The 14864-nt window shown below is 47.7% G+C and overlaps 1 protein-coding gene across 1 annotated transcript in view; it reads right to left on the reverse strand.

Annotated features, from left to right (window-relative positions):
• The window catches only part of LOC146839317 (lectin-like), a 234535-nt gene extending 219829 nt beyond the window's left edge, over positions 1-14706 (reverse strand). The window contains exons 1-2 of the mRNA XM_085650336.1: positions 14580-14706; positions 11325-11396 (exon numbers count right to left, since the gene is read on the reverse strand). Of these exons, the coding sequence (XP_085506462.1) occupies positions 11325-11396; positions 14580-14615 (108 nt within the window). The 5' untranslated portion in view covers positions 14616-14706. The remainder of the gene's footprint in view (positions 1-11324; positions 11397-14579) is intronic.
• Positions 14707-14864: the final 158 nt, after the last annotated feature.

Below are 14864 nucleotides of genomic sequence, written 5' to 3' on the forward strand. Positions count from 1 at the left end.
ATATGACATATATCAGGCCTGGGTGTACTTTGCAGAGTTTTGCTTCGTGGAACTCCACAAAGTTACACAAAAACTCTTCAGAGTTCCGCAAGTGGCGGAGTGCAGTGTGAACTGCACTTCACACTGGTCTTCCTGCTGCTCCGGTAGAAATTCTACCCGAGCGCCAGCTCACACTCGCAAACCTACCATTCACGATCGCGAGCAGGGAAAAAACTCTGTTACACTACGTGAAACAAAGTTTTCTGCACTCTGCAAACTCCGCAAACAGAGTGGAGTTCACCACCAAGGCCTACCATATATGTCCATTGGTCACATGAATAGTATGTATGATTCAGCAAAAATACTAATCCTGGGCAACGAACTCCACTCCGCTGTCAGAGATTGTGTATATATATGTTAATTACTTTCCATGAAAAACACATAGGAAAAAAAATCTACTCCACCACGTAGCAGAGTCAGCTTCTAAACTACACCCACAACTACTTTGATAAAGCAACTTTACATGTTTAAAAGCATATAACCAATTCACAAAAGTAAACTTTGATATTGCAAAATATGCAGCAATGAGAGAAGTGATGAATTTGGGGTCCCTCCTAACCTAGGGGGAGGACCAAGCAGATGCCTTGAGCACAAAGAGCATATCATGCTGTTGAACGATTTCAGTGGTGGTCCCTTCCTCCTAGGACCACCCCAAGCACAGTTATGGGCAAAAATACAATCCCAACCAAAGGCCCTGCAAAGCATTATGGGATGATATTATCTGTGGGCAATGAATATTATAGTATCCAATATCAAAATATTTGTACAAAGAGCTGCAGTTCAACTCTTCGTTACTAGATGTCCCTCACGAGTCAAATGCAAAAGCATTGAAACCCTTTCATGAAGCTGCAGTTCAGCTCTTTTTTAGAATTTATAGTATTAGCTCTCAGCTCAGGGTTTCAATGCTTTTGCATTTGACTCGTGAGGGACATCTAGTAACGACTAGTGGAACTGCAGCTTAATGTATTAATAATTTCAATGCTTTTGCATTTGACTCGTGAGGGACACCTAGTAACGACGAGTTGAACTGCAGCTCTTTGTAGAATTATTTTGATGTTGGATACTATAGTATTCACTGCCCACTGCTAATCTTGTCCCATAATGCTTTGCAGAGCCTTTGGTTGGGATTGTATTTTTGCCCATAATAACTGTGCTTGGGGTGGTTCTAAGAGGATGGGACCATCACTGAATCGTTCAGCAAGATGTGTTCTTTGTTTTCCAGGCATCTGCTCGGTTCTCTCCCTAGGCTAGGGAGGATCCCAAAATCATCACCTCTCTCACCGCTTGCTATATTATCACTTTCATTTTCGTGAAATGACTATATGCATTTTAGCATTTAAATATAGAGATACTGTTATTTTACTAAAAATATATGACGTCTTTGTTGGTAAAACCGACGGTTCTGTGTAGTTCCCACCCTTAAAAAATACGCTATATAAAGGGCTATCTGTTGTAGCAAATTTGAGAGTTGGGATGCTTTCCTACCTAAGTTCATCATTCTCCTGACCCCTGAAAAATAAAACATTTATACATTATAAAAAAGCGCCTTTTTCCACCGCAGCGCAGGACTTGGTGACTCTTCACCTGGCCACCAGCACCTGCAAGGGGGATTACAAGCCCCAGGACACCCATCTCTCACGAGGGAGGAGCCTGCTGCCGCGCTGCACAAAAAGTGCCTGTTCCACTGCAGCGTGGGATGCGCGCGGGCCATGGGCAGGCCCGTCTTTGCCCGTTATTTTCAGGAAGAGCCAGGGCAGGGTCACCTCCCTTTCATCTAACTGTTGGATCGAGTTCCTGTTTGTCACAGCCTCACAACACCCAGATAAGGTACTGTGCCAACTTTTCAGCTGCTTGAGGAGACTCTCAATGTAGTGTGAGACACTCTTTAAGTATTAGCACGCCTGAACTTTGTTCCTCGGACCCATACCTTATTATAGCTCCTGACGTCACTTAACAAAGGTGACCCATATAAACAATTGGAGCTGCGCTACCATTTGTGAATTGCTTAAATTATCTTATATCTGTTGAAATATGGGCAAACGGAAAACAATGGAGGGCACAGTGGCAGGAAGTAGTAACAATAGCGGGGTAAGCAAGGGGAAGAAAGCAAGGAAAGCCCAGAAGCAAGCAGCTAGTAACTGTGTGCTTGACTGAATTGATACCCTCATTAGTGAGTGCGAGGATAACTTAGTATCAGAACCAACAGCACCACACACCAAAGGCCAAACCTCTCCCAACCACACTAGTCCTTCCGCACACCAATTAGCCCCACAATGTTCCATAAACACTCTGGAAAGGGAAACCTCAACCAAAGCATTAGCACACTAGTTGTTCATGCAAAAGGTCAGGCAAAAGGACAGACAGAGGACACTAACTCCCCAGATTCCCCCATCAGTGCTGATGAGTGTGTACCCTGCCCTGCAGTTCCCTGTTCAAATAGGTTTGCTTCACTGGCTATGCACATTACAAATGAAGCACCTCTGCTGCCAAGTACCTCACAACCACAAGGCAGCGAAGAACAAACACTTGCCCCGCATGACACTGCTCAGCTCATTGACACCCTTAGGTCTGAGATAGCAACCATGACACACATGATTGAAGATCTCACCGCACTGGTCAAAACCTTACTACCAACGGTCACACATTGCCATCAGTGTGTAAACCAGTCACTCCTTCACAACCAAAAAAAGGAATTAACAAATAAGATGCCTCCTACTGAAAGGGCTCTACCAAGTGGAGCCATTACTTCTTTTTTATCTTTTCCCACAAACTCTGCTTCCCAAGTCTCGAAAGCAGATTACCACAATAAGGCAAAGGTTAAGTCACAGAAAGAATCTGGTATCCCAAAGGCCAAAGCTTCCAAAGATTGTCTTAACCAAACTGTCCCCAGAGGTTGGTTAGCCCAAGCAAGCTCCAGTTGTACATCAATGGGAACAAACACTTTGGTAAAATCACCCCAGCAGATCCATTACCCTCACGCTGCTCCTCTGTTATATGGCCAAAAGATAATTATGGCCAATGTTCCTAAGCTTAGCCCAAAGAACACCCATGAAAGTTTTGACTCCTTACAAATAAAGTCATACACTGGATCCGCCACATTAGGGGCTTTTGTTTGGTGATTCGCAAGGATATCATTAGCTCCCGAAGATGCTCGCCCCCCTGCGCAATCACATGACTATATAGGGGCAGATCTATATCGGAGATGCGCCACTTTTACGCCGCCGTTGCGTCACTTTTGTGACGCAGCGGCGGTGTAAACCCTGCGCCACGTTGCGCCATATTTACATCGTGACGCATCTATGGAGATGCGTCACGATGTAAAGCCCTGCGCCACGTAAAACCTGCGTCAGGTTTCACGTGGGCGTGTCGACATAGGGGGGGGCGTTTCGTCGCAGGAACGCCCCTGAAAAGTGACTCAGTCAAATCTATAAGATTTGACTGAGTCACTTTCCCAACGCTGATGCGCCAAAACCCTGCGCCTGCTTGAAGCAGGCGTAAGGCTTGACGCACCATGTTAGGGATAGGGTTGGTTGGAACAGTGCTGGAGTTGCGTCGCGCTTGCGACGCAACTGAAGCACTGCGCCAACCTTACGCCATTGGATGCGTCACGCATCTGTTTATTCCTGCGCCATGATGCGCCGCATTATAAATGCGGCGCATCATGTGTGGCACAAGGGTAAACTTGCGTGACGCATCATTCCTGGCGCATCCTTGCTGATTTGCAGGGATGCGCCAGGCAACATAAATCTGCCCCATAGAACTTACACGGTCTACCCCTGACCTGGCAGAGAATCTTCTCGCTTTAGAATACTGAACTTGCCCTTCCACCTCATCCATACAGTTCAGGCACATACGAACACACACAGGGGGTGGGAATACTGCCATCTTAGAGCGAGGGACATCCCTAGAAGCAGTCCATTGACTACAGATAGTTCACCACTCTTCTAAGGACCAAAGAATTAAGGGGCATATTATCAGGCACGGCGTTAACATTATCGCCGCTTTAGCGGCAGAAAACTGCTGCTAAAGCGGCGATAATGGGCTTGATAATATGCCGCAGAAAATTCCAATAGAAGCCCATGTTGACACCAGAGCATGGGCATCTATGGGAATTCTCTGCGAATCTCTGTACGCAAGGACTTGCCATAATCAAGTACAGGTTCTTATTTTATTGTATATTTGCCGAACGATCCTTTTATGATACATGTTATCGAAATAAAGCTTTTGATTGGATTGAATATATTATCACTTACACTTTGTTTGTCTTTCTACTTCAATAAGGGTCTAACCAACAGTGCTTCATGATGCTTTTATACATGTGTATATCCTACCATTGCATGTCTGTGCGTGCACACGTGCACTTATGGTGTTTGCAAATGTGTCCATAATGCCATTGCAGGCCTGTATGTGCGCACTTGCACTTATGGTATTTGCAAACGTGTCCAGCCTGCTATTGCAGGCCTGTATGGGAGCACTTGCACCTGTGATGTTTTTATACATGTGACCATCCGGTCATTGCAGGCCCGGGTGTGTGCCATAGCACTTTTGCTCAGGTTGGCTTTGCTGCAGCACTAGTCAGTTCTGAGGGGACCTTTCATCCCCGCTAGAGCACCCCTAGGGTAAGTCTGAGGGGTAACCCAAGTGGTAGGTGAAAGGCGGGGCAGGTACCCATGTGAGTACCGTGCCCTGGTACTGAAGAATACCCCTGTGTGTTTTCACTGCCTATGAGGGTTGCTCTTCTCAAAGGTTAACATGGGAGAATAGTGGACAGGGCTTCAGGCTGCAAATGTAGATTGCTGTGGAGCAGCCTCATAAAGATTCCTATCATTGGATTCCCAATGACAAAACCTCTCCTGTGGTAAAGGTGGTTTTGTCTTTACAAGGCTAGAAATTCCACTTAAGGAAAGTGGGCATTTCCCTGCTCTAAAACTGTTTGTGTGCCTTTCGGTTTGACAAGATCTCACACTGAAGGCTGGGGGAGCAAATCTGTGCATTACCCAGCGACAGCTTTATACATTGGACATTCAATTGGAATGACAGACCTTTGCCATCTGTGGGCCTGGATAGATAGCCTGAAGGAAGAGGTTTTGACATTTGGCCTCTGGAGCCATAACAGGGCCCCACTAAAGATTAGGAGCTGCATTTCATGGCCTCGTGGTAGACAGGTCTGCAATTTAGAGGAGACATGTATGGTTCAAAGGGAAACCCCCTGAACCACCCCTTGCTTCCAAGCCACATTCCAGTATATTTTCTGGTGCCATTCTTCAGCAGGGCAGAGATACACTTGTAGGGTCGTGGAATCAGAGAACCTGGAGCTACGTGGTGCACACTGCCAGAGGATTCTGATGTGCACAAAGAGGATTATTCCCATTGTAAAGGACCATGTGCCCTTTCTGACATTCTCCCCCAGTCAAGAGATCTGGGTTAAATCCATCGTTCTTTTGCCCACTATGCTACCCCAGTTTGGACTCAGCCATGTGCAAATCAGTCTTGACACTGTGCCCCATGGGAACAGTCCCGAATGAACTGCTAGGCCAGGACCTCCCTGGAACGGAAACAAGCATCCTGGGACCAGGTTCAGGGTATGTCAGCCTTCTTCAGCCAATCTAGTTTGAATCCAGTGGCACAGTGAGCAAGGGACCCATGTCTGGGCATACCCATCCCAGTTAGGGCAAAACGTGTTACAGCAAACAAATGATGGACGGAATGCTGACAATGCAAACATTCTCCCCCAGTCAAAAGATCTGGGTTAAATCCATCGTTCTTTTGTCCACTACACCATCCCAGTTTGGACTCAGACATAAGCAAATCAGTCTTGACCCTGTGCCCCCTGGGAGCAGTCCAGACTGATGTGCCAGGCCAGGTCCTCCCTGGACCGGAAACAAGCATCCTGGAGCTTGTTTCAGGGTTTGTCACCCTTCTTCAGCCAGGCTAGCTTGAATCCAGTGGAACAGTGAGCAAGGGACCCACATCTTGGCATACAAATCCTTCTTAGGGTGAAAAGTGTTACAGCAAACAAATGATGGACGGAATGCTGACACTGCAAACATTCTCTCCGAGTCAAAAGATCTGGGTTAAATCCATTGTTCTTTTGCCCACTATGCTACCCCAGTTTGGACCCAGCCATATGCAAATCAGTCTTGACCCTGTGCCCCATGGGAACAGTCCACACCAAACTGTCAGGCCAGGTCATCCCTGGACCGTAAACAAGCATCCTGGGACCGGTTTCAGGGTATGTCACCCTTCTTCAGCCAGGCTAGCTTGAAACCAGTGGAACAGTGAGCAAGGGACCCATGTCTGGGCATAAACATCCCACTTAGGGGGAAAAGTGTTACAGCAAACAAACGATGGACAGAATACTGACAATGAAAACATTCTCCCCCAGGCATTCTGTCCATCAATTGTTCTTTTTGCATTTGTCACCCTGAGTGGGACGGGTATGCCCAGACGTGGGTGCCGTATTTTCAGAGCCACTGGAGTCAAGCTATCCTGGCTGATGAGAGCTGAAAACCCCAAACCGGTCCTAGGATGCTTGTTTCTAGTCCAGGGAGGACCTGGCCTGGCAGTTCGGGCTCGACTGTTCCCATTGGGTGCAGGGTCAACACTGATTTGCATATGGCTGGGTCCAAACTGGAATGGCATGGTGAGCAAAAAAATGATGGAGTTAGGCCCAGATCTCTGTACTGTGGTGAATGTATGACATTGTTCTGCATTCTGTCCATCAATTGTTCTTTTTGCATTTGTCACCCCAAGTGGGACAGGTATGCCAGACATGGGTCCCGTGCATTCCATGCCACTGGAGTCAAGCTATCCTGGCTGATGAGGGCTGAAAGTCCGAAACCGGTCCAAGAATGCTTGTTTCCAGTCCAGGGAGGACCTGGTCTGGCAGTTCGGGCTGGACTGTTCCCATTGGGCGCAGGGTAAAGACTGATTTGTATATGGCTGGGTCCAAACTGGAATGGCATGGTGAGCAAAAAAATGATGGATTTAGGCCCAAAACTCTGTACTGGGGTGAATGTATGACATTGTTCTGCATTTTGTCCATCAATTGTTCTTTTTGCATTTGTCACCCCGAGTGGGATGTGCATGCCCAGACGTGGGTCCCGTGCTTTCCGTGCCACTGGAGTCAAGCTATCCTGGCTGATAAGGGCTGAAAGCCCGAAGCTGGTCCTAGGATGCTTGTATCCAGTCCAGGGAGGACCTAGCCTGGCAGTTCGGGCTGGACTGTTCCCATTGGGCGCAGGGTGAAGACTGATTTGCATATGGCCGGGTCCAAACTGGAATGGCATGGTGAGCAAAAAAATGATGGATTTAGGCCCAGATCTCTGTACTGGGGTGAATGTATGACATTGTTCTGCATTCTGTCCATCAATTGTTCTTTTTGCATTTGGCCCCCCGAGTGGGACAGGTATGCCCAGACGTGGGACCCGTGCTTTCCATGTCACTGGAGTCAAGCTATCCTGGCTGATGAGGTCTGAATGCCCCAAACTGGTCCTAGAATGCTTGTTTCTAGTACAGGGAGGATCTGGCCTAGCAGTTCGGGCTGGACTGTTTCCATTGGGCGCAGGGGCAAGACTGATTTTCAAAATGGCTGGGTGCAAACTGGAATGGCATGTTGAGCAAAAAACGTTTGATTTAGGCCCAGATCTCTGTACTTGGGTGAATGTATGACATTGTTCTGCATTCTGTCCATCAATAGTTCTTTTTGCATTTGTCACCCCAAGTGGGACGGGTATGCCCAGACGTGGGTCCCATGCTTTCCTTGCCACTGGAGTCAAGCTATCCTGGCTGAAGAGGGTTGAAAGCCCAAAACAGGTCCTAGGATCCTTGTTACCAGTCCAGGGAGGACCTGACCTGGCAGTTCGGGCTGGACTGTTCCCATTGGGCGCAGGGTCATGACTGATTTGCATATGGCTGGGTCCAAACTGGAATGGCATGGTCAGCAATAAAACTATTGATTTAGGCCCAGATCTCTGTACTAGGGTGAATGTATGACATTTTTCTGCATTCTGTCCATCATTTGTTCTTTTTGCATGTGACAACTGGAGAAGCGATGCCCTCTTAAGTGCCCTCATCATATGCTGAGTCCCAACTGGTATCACAGTTTGAGCATGGAGGTAAAAATTGTTCCTGGAAACATTACTTGAGGTGTGGAGCCTCAAAAACATTGCACATATCGGTGGAATGCGTTTACCCTTAGGCGTCTCATTGGTGGTGAACTGATAAACTGGTCGCGGGATCCCGTGTTACCTGCTTCATCGATCATGCCACTTCTCTTTTTGTGTGGCACGTCGGCAGCATGTTCATTAAGTACGGTGTCCAATTCCAAAGGTGCGAACCTCGGAGGAGGGGTCAAACCTCTAGGGGTGCTTCATTCTACCTTGTGTGTCACCGCTGAACGTACACCTGTTTGTGTGACTGGAATTGCCTTTTGCGACCAGTATGAACGTGTACAAGGCATTGTGCCTCCTTTCCAGGGAGGTATGAGATTTGCAACTCTTTGTTGTGTGAGACCAGTATTATCTGCCGTGGGTAGTACCATTACACACCAGACTTTTTGCCCGGAGTTGCCTGGTGCGACTTGGAACGATGTGTACCGGGCAAAGTGCCTCCCTCTTCTGAGAGGCCTCACCACTGTCTGCCCCTTTCATCGCTTGTTCCTTTCTGGCTAACAGTGTGGCAGACCAACTGCCCTCTCCTTACCCAAGCCCCAACAACATCGTGTCACCAGGTATTGTTTACCGGATTGGGCCTGTGTAGTGAGCGTGACTAACGGGGTCAAAGAGACACTACTGAGAATGATCAGATGTGAAAAAAGAGACTTCATGACCCCACCCCCTGTGCTTAGCAGAGCTGAGCTGGTACGGGAAAGCCCCTGATAGAACCCTTTGAGTGACCAATTGTTGCCGTCAGCCCGTTCCTTCTCTGCAATCTGTGGGTTAGCTTCTCAAGTTGTGGCCAACCTTCCCAATTAACGACTGCCTCATAATTAGTCCTGCTACCTACCCCCAGCTTCCTTCCTGGGAGCCTGACTAAGATTGACTTTGGCCACGTGCGGCCTACTATCCGGGAGAAGAGCTGGCCGCGAGCACTGGTGATAGAAAAGCCCTCAAATAGAGGCTGCCGGCAGCATCGGGAAGGCCACAGTTGACAAGCCCATGGAGGGCTTTGTCTCTGGAGGGCCAGGGGACCACGCTGGCACCATTAACCCATGTCTGCTCGGTTTCAGAAGCACAAGTGCAGTGGTGTTGTTCTGTGTCTGTTTTTTGCGTTCCGGAGTGCTCACAGTCGTTTTTTCTGGTGTCTGCAGGATGCAGGAAAGCAGCTCTGCTTCTCCACTGAAGTCTTTATTGAAGGAATACAGTCCTCCCAGGATTTTGAGGCACAGCAGCTGCAGGACGAGACGTCTTTGGTGCAGTTTTGATGGGGAACAGCAGACAGGTTGGCAGGGCTGGTGCCCAGTAAGCCTGGGTGGAGTTCTGCTATGTGGAACTTCGCAAAGGGACATAAAAACTCCATGGAGTTCCACAAGTGGCAGAGTGTGGCAGGAACTGCCGTTCACGCTGATTTTCCTGCCGCTCAGAGCGGCAGCTCACAGTCACCAACTTATGGTTGGCAAGTGCGAGCGGGATAAAAAAACTCTGCGCCGCTACACAGAGTTTTCTGCACTCCATGAGGTCCACGGATTGCTGAAAACTCTGCAAACTCCGCGAAAGGAGCGGAGTTTGGCGCACAGGCTTGGTATCAAGTCAGTCATTCTTCGTCCATTCACTACTTTTGTGGCTCCTCAGTGTCCTTTTTTAGGTCTTGCCTACGCAGCGCACATGCACTGCATAGGAAAAAGACCTTTAGCCATCGATTCAGTTTGTGTCCCAAAAATGTGCACGCGTTGCATTGCTTTCAATTGCAACGCGTGCACATTTGGCGATTCCCTTGCGGGAGCGAGCTTTGACACCATATGTTTGTAATTAACTTGCAAACACATGGTGGCCCTGGCTCGCTCCCGCAAGGGAAACACTTTGTGTGCTCTGGGCCGCACTCCCCCCCAGCCCTCCCACTTTTAGCGCGAGGCGCGCGTGCTTGTTGAAATCGCTGTGAAAGCTCTGAATGTCTGAACTGAGCGGCACCATGACCGCGACTCATTCTCTTCGTGCATTGTAGATTTTCCCATTTTTGCGCTAGCGCTGGAATATTTATCACCTAGGTTATACACGTTCTAAATAACGCGCTACCCAGGCAATAAATATCAGCGATAGATGGCGATAAATATGAAAGGGCTAAGCGCGCTTTGCGATATTTATCGCCGTCTGTTGCTAATATGCCCCGACATTCCATAAGCTTAGATTTCCTTTCATTACTTAGCTGGCTGGAGGACGTACATGGAAATGATTATTCAACATAGACATCGGCCGCTTATAGTTACATACGGTTGAGCATGCAAAGGTGACAGCGCCATTATTTATGTCAAATGGCACGTTTTAAATACAAATAAAAAAAATACTAGTGTCATGAAAATGGTTCTGTCTTTTAAATGTGTTTAATAAAATGCATTTGGAAATGCTTCAGCATGATGACTGAAGTGCGAGTGTTCACTCTGTGAGCACACACAAGCATGCTGGGTTTAGAGATCTATTCATATATATTTTATTGGCAGCATTTTGAAATAGCGCATACAGGGCTAAGCGGCAGATGGGCCGTTGATCAACATTTACCAAAACTGTTTAATGTTAAAATGTAGTAACATCCTATTTAAAACACGCATTTGCAATGCAACCAGTCTCGCATTTGTGAGCGTTACAAATATTGGTGTTCCGAAACGTGCACACTATGGGGCATATTATCAAGATTGGGGATAAAATGATCGCAGCTTTAGCGGCAGAAAACTGCCTCTAAAACGGCGATAATGGGCTTGATAATATGCTCGATGGAATTCCAATCGAAGCTCAGGTTAGATGTCCTTCACATCTAAATGGGCTTCAATTGGAATTCCATAGAGCATATTATTAAGCTCATTATCGCCGTTTTAGCGGCGTTTTTCTGTCGCTAAAGCGGCGATAATTTTATCGCCTGTCTTGATAATATGCCCCCATGTTTTACTGTGGCTTGATTATTGGATGAAAGCATTTCAGAAAATAATTCAGGGTAAGGTGGTATGCGTGCTGTGTATAAGCTGTGTATAAGCTTTGGTAACGTATCCGCTATATTCAGTTATTTTTTAACCCCTTCCCACCATTTTTTTCCATTTCACATGACCTATGGATGCGGAGAGAATAGAGGCTACTCACACTGCCATTTGAAATGAACGCGCTGATCAAATTGTGAAGCAGACTACTCTTTGATTTCTCCACTGAAGAGACCTGTAAAAGAAAGTGAAAGTCAGCAAACTAGCAATGTGCTGCACTGCCCACTGGGACATGCTTTTGAGTCAAATTGGATTCGCCATAACAAGAACAAGTTCTGAAGACCAGACTTTTATTGTAGAACGGGGTGACATTACAGCACATCTGAGCCGATGAAATGTGGTCTCATTGTGAACACAGACAACAACATTGGTAAGAGAAGCGAAATAATACACCTCTGGGATACACCTGCCAGGGGATAACAAACACAAAGGCACCTGGTGTACACAAACTAAGAGTCACCATGACACCACACGCAAACAGTCGGAAATCAGTGAAACAAACAGTTACCCTTGCAGCATTTCCTGGAAACCCTGCAGCCATTCCTGCCTACCACATGGATCAACATATGTGTAACCCACGACTGTCACATACCTGTCGTGAGTGTGTTCAACCTTAACCTGCAAGTAGCGGCGATGCTCACACTAACAACCACCAGGTGCATGGATGGCACAGATACCCTTCACAGGAGTAAATATCATTCCACCGGGGCTTGCAAACTAAAGGAACAATAACACATAGAGCCATAGTTGGCTTGCCCAGGTCCTGCTCTAGTACCCTTCGATCTTTGCTTTGGCTACCGGTTAAAACAAGAATTCATTTTAAAGTTTGGCTTTTAAGATCTTGAAGGGATCAGCCCCCCGGATCCTCTCGAATCTCCTGTCCTCTTATGTTCCAACCCGCTCTTTGAGATCATTGGGCCAAGCGCTTGCGGTGGTCCCGAGGTTTAAGCTCAGCCGAGTTGGGGCCGGTCCTTCCGGGTAAAAGCAGCAGTGCTTTGGAACTCTCTTCCGATTGAGATTCGCTTGATGGAAGACATTCTTTTGTTATAAAAACCTTCCTATTTTAATTTTTCCCCTTTACTTACTGCGCTCTTTTTTTTCTTTCTCTGTCTCTATGCTCAGTGTTGCTATGTTTACCATGTCATGCGCCAGGACGCCCCTTAGCTGGGGCAGCTGTGCGCACTACAAATGTTCCTAACATAACATAACATATACATGTTTGTTTATTTATTATGTTACGGAGTTTTATATAGCGCGAACTTGACCCGACGGTAACGGGTATTAGAGCGCTTTACACGAGCACCAGTTGCATTACATGAGGACACATTTGTTTTTGTTGTCTTTGTTGGACACAGAGAGATTAAGTGGCCACATATAAGCGAGCCAATATGATCCCACAACGTACTATATCACGTGATATTCACCTACAGGCCGGAATTGGTGTGGGATGCTTGCACTGCCATACGCAAAAAGAACATTCCAGTTTGGACCCAGCCATATGAAAATCAGTCTTGACACTGTGCCCAATAGGAACAGTCCTGTCCGAACTGCCAGGCCAGGTCCTTCCTGGACTGAAAACAAGCATCCTAGGACTGGTTTCGGGGGTGTCACCCCTCTTCAGCCAGGCTAGCTTGATTCTAGTTGCAGGGAGAGCACAGGTCTCACGTCTGAGCATACCCGCCCCACTCGGGGTGGCAAATGCAAAAAGAACTATTGATGGACAGAATACAGAACAATGTCATACATTCACCCTAGTACAGAGATCTGGGCCTAAATACATTGTTTTTTTGCCACCATGCCATTCCAATTTGGACCCACCATACGCAAATCAGTCTTGAACCTGTTGCCCAATGGGAACAGTCCAGTCCGAACTGCCAGGCCAGGTCCTCCCTAGACTGAAAATAAGCATCCTAGGACCAGTTTGGTGGTTTTACCCCTTTTCGGCCAGGTAGGCTTGATTCCAGTGGCATGGAGACCACGGGACTCACATCTGAGCATACCCGTTCCACTCGGGGTGACAAATGCAAAAAGAACGATTGATGGACAGAATGAAGAACAATGTCATACATTCACCCCAATACAGAAATCTGGGCCTAAATCCATCATTTTTTTGCTCACCATGCCTTTCCAATTTGGACCTAGTCATATGCAAATCAGTCTTGACCCTGTGCCTCATGGGAACAGTCCAGCCCGAACTACCAAGCCAGGTCCTCCCTGGACTGGAAACAAGCATCCTAGGACCGGTTTCAGGCTTTCAGCCCTCATAAACCAGGATAGCTTGATTCCAGTGGCACGGAAAGCACGAGACCCATGTCTGGGCATGCACGACACACTCGGGGTGACAAATGCAAAAAGAACAATTGATGGACAAAATGCAGAACAATGCCATACATTCACCCCAGTACAGAGATCTGGGCCTTTAGGTGTATGTGCTGTTTTTCCCTCTGGAACCGTAGTCAATGAGCCTTTAAGAGATGTGAGCCTCTGAAAACCTGAGGAGACAAAGGACATAGAGCTGACTGCTCGTGGCACGCTCCAGTTTCAAAATAGTTTTGCCCCTCATCTGCCTTGTTGTTCGACTGATGTTTGGACCAACCCACATTTCAGAAAATACATGCAGAGGCGGCATTGTTAAAGTACCTCCATTCTCCACCGTGATAACGTGCGAAGCAGTAGCGCTGTCTTTCACTCCAAGGAGACAGTGTACCTGGAGGGAAGGCTGCATCGGAACTAAAGATGTAAGGGGCATATTATCAAGGACAGCGTTCAAAATTATCGCCGCTTTAGCGGCAGAAAACCCTGTGGAAGAAGGTGCACAGCACCCAGTGGAAGAAGGTGCACAGCAAGCATGAGGATGTGCACACACCTGCTATATGTTAAACACACCAAGCCCGCTCTGCTCAGAGAGCCATGCCGGTACGCTTAACTGATGTGGCGGCGAGCACCGGCTTTGCATTCTAGTAGCGGCAGGAACAGCCTGCCTTTCCCCTCTCTCTCTCAGTGGGTGATGCCCGTATTTATGTCTCCCTGTTGGCAGAATTCCCCCGTTGCTTTCTGCATCCACTGGTTAGTCTACCGTTTTTTTCACTCACACTGCGACTTCCTCCCTTAGAAGCGAGGGCACTGGTTGCAAGCGGGGAGAGCAGCCCATCCCGCTTCCTCCCTCTGAATCAGAGGGTGCAGCTTTCCTGGAACCGCGGTTACCGTTCGCCTTTAGCTTCAGAACTGTAACCATGCTGCCAGCAGTTACCATTTTGTGCACCTCTCAGAACACCCATGCATGTAAGATGGCCGGGTGCCTCTCGGACCTCAGACCCTGCCCAGCTTGGTGTGTGTTTGCGGAAACTTGAGCACAAACCCCCGGTATGGTTGTGGTCCCCGGTGCAGCCGCCATTGAGGTCTTGGTAATGGAGAGCGCTGCGAGCTCCTGCCTGCCGTCGGAAAAGCAGGATGCGCATTTGTATTACAGCCGCCATGCTTCCGCTTCCAGGTAACAGAGCAGCAGCGTGAATGAGGGACTGGACAGGTCAGGCAAAAAAGAGTGCAAATCCAGTCAGCCAATGAGAGGAGAAGACAAGCATTTACAAATGTAATTGGACTCGTATTTACGCAAGCCCTATTGCATTGTAAATAAAACTGCAGT

Source organism: Triturus cristatus, chromosome 4_1 (genome assembly GCF_964204655.1).
Source record: "Triturus cristatus chromosome 4_1, aTriCri1.1, whole genome shotgun sequence".
Taxonomy (NCBI): domain Eukaryota; kingdom Metazoa; phylum Chordata; class Amphibia; order Caudata; family Salamandridae; genus Triturus; species Triturus cristatus.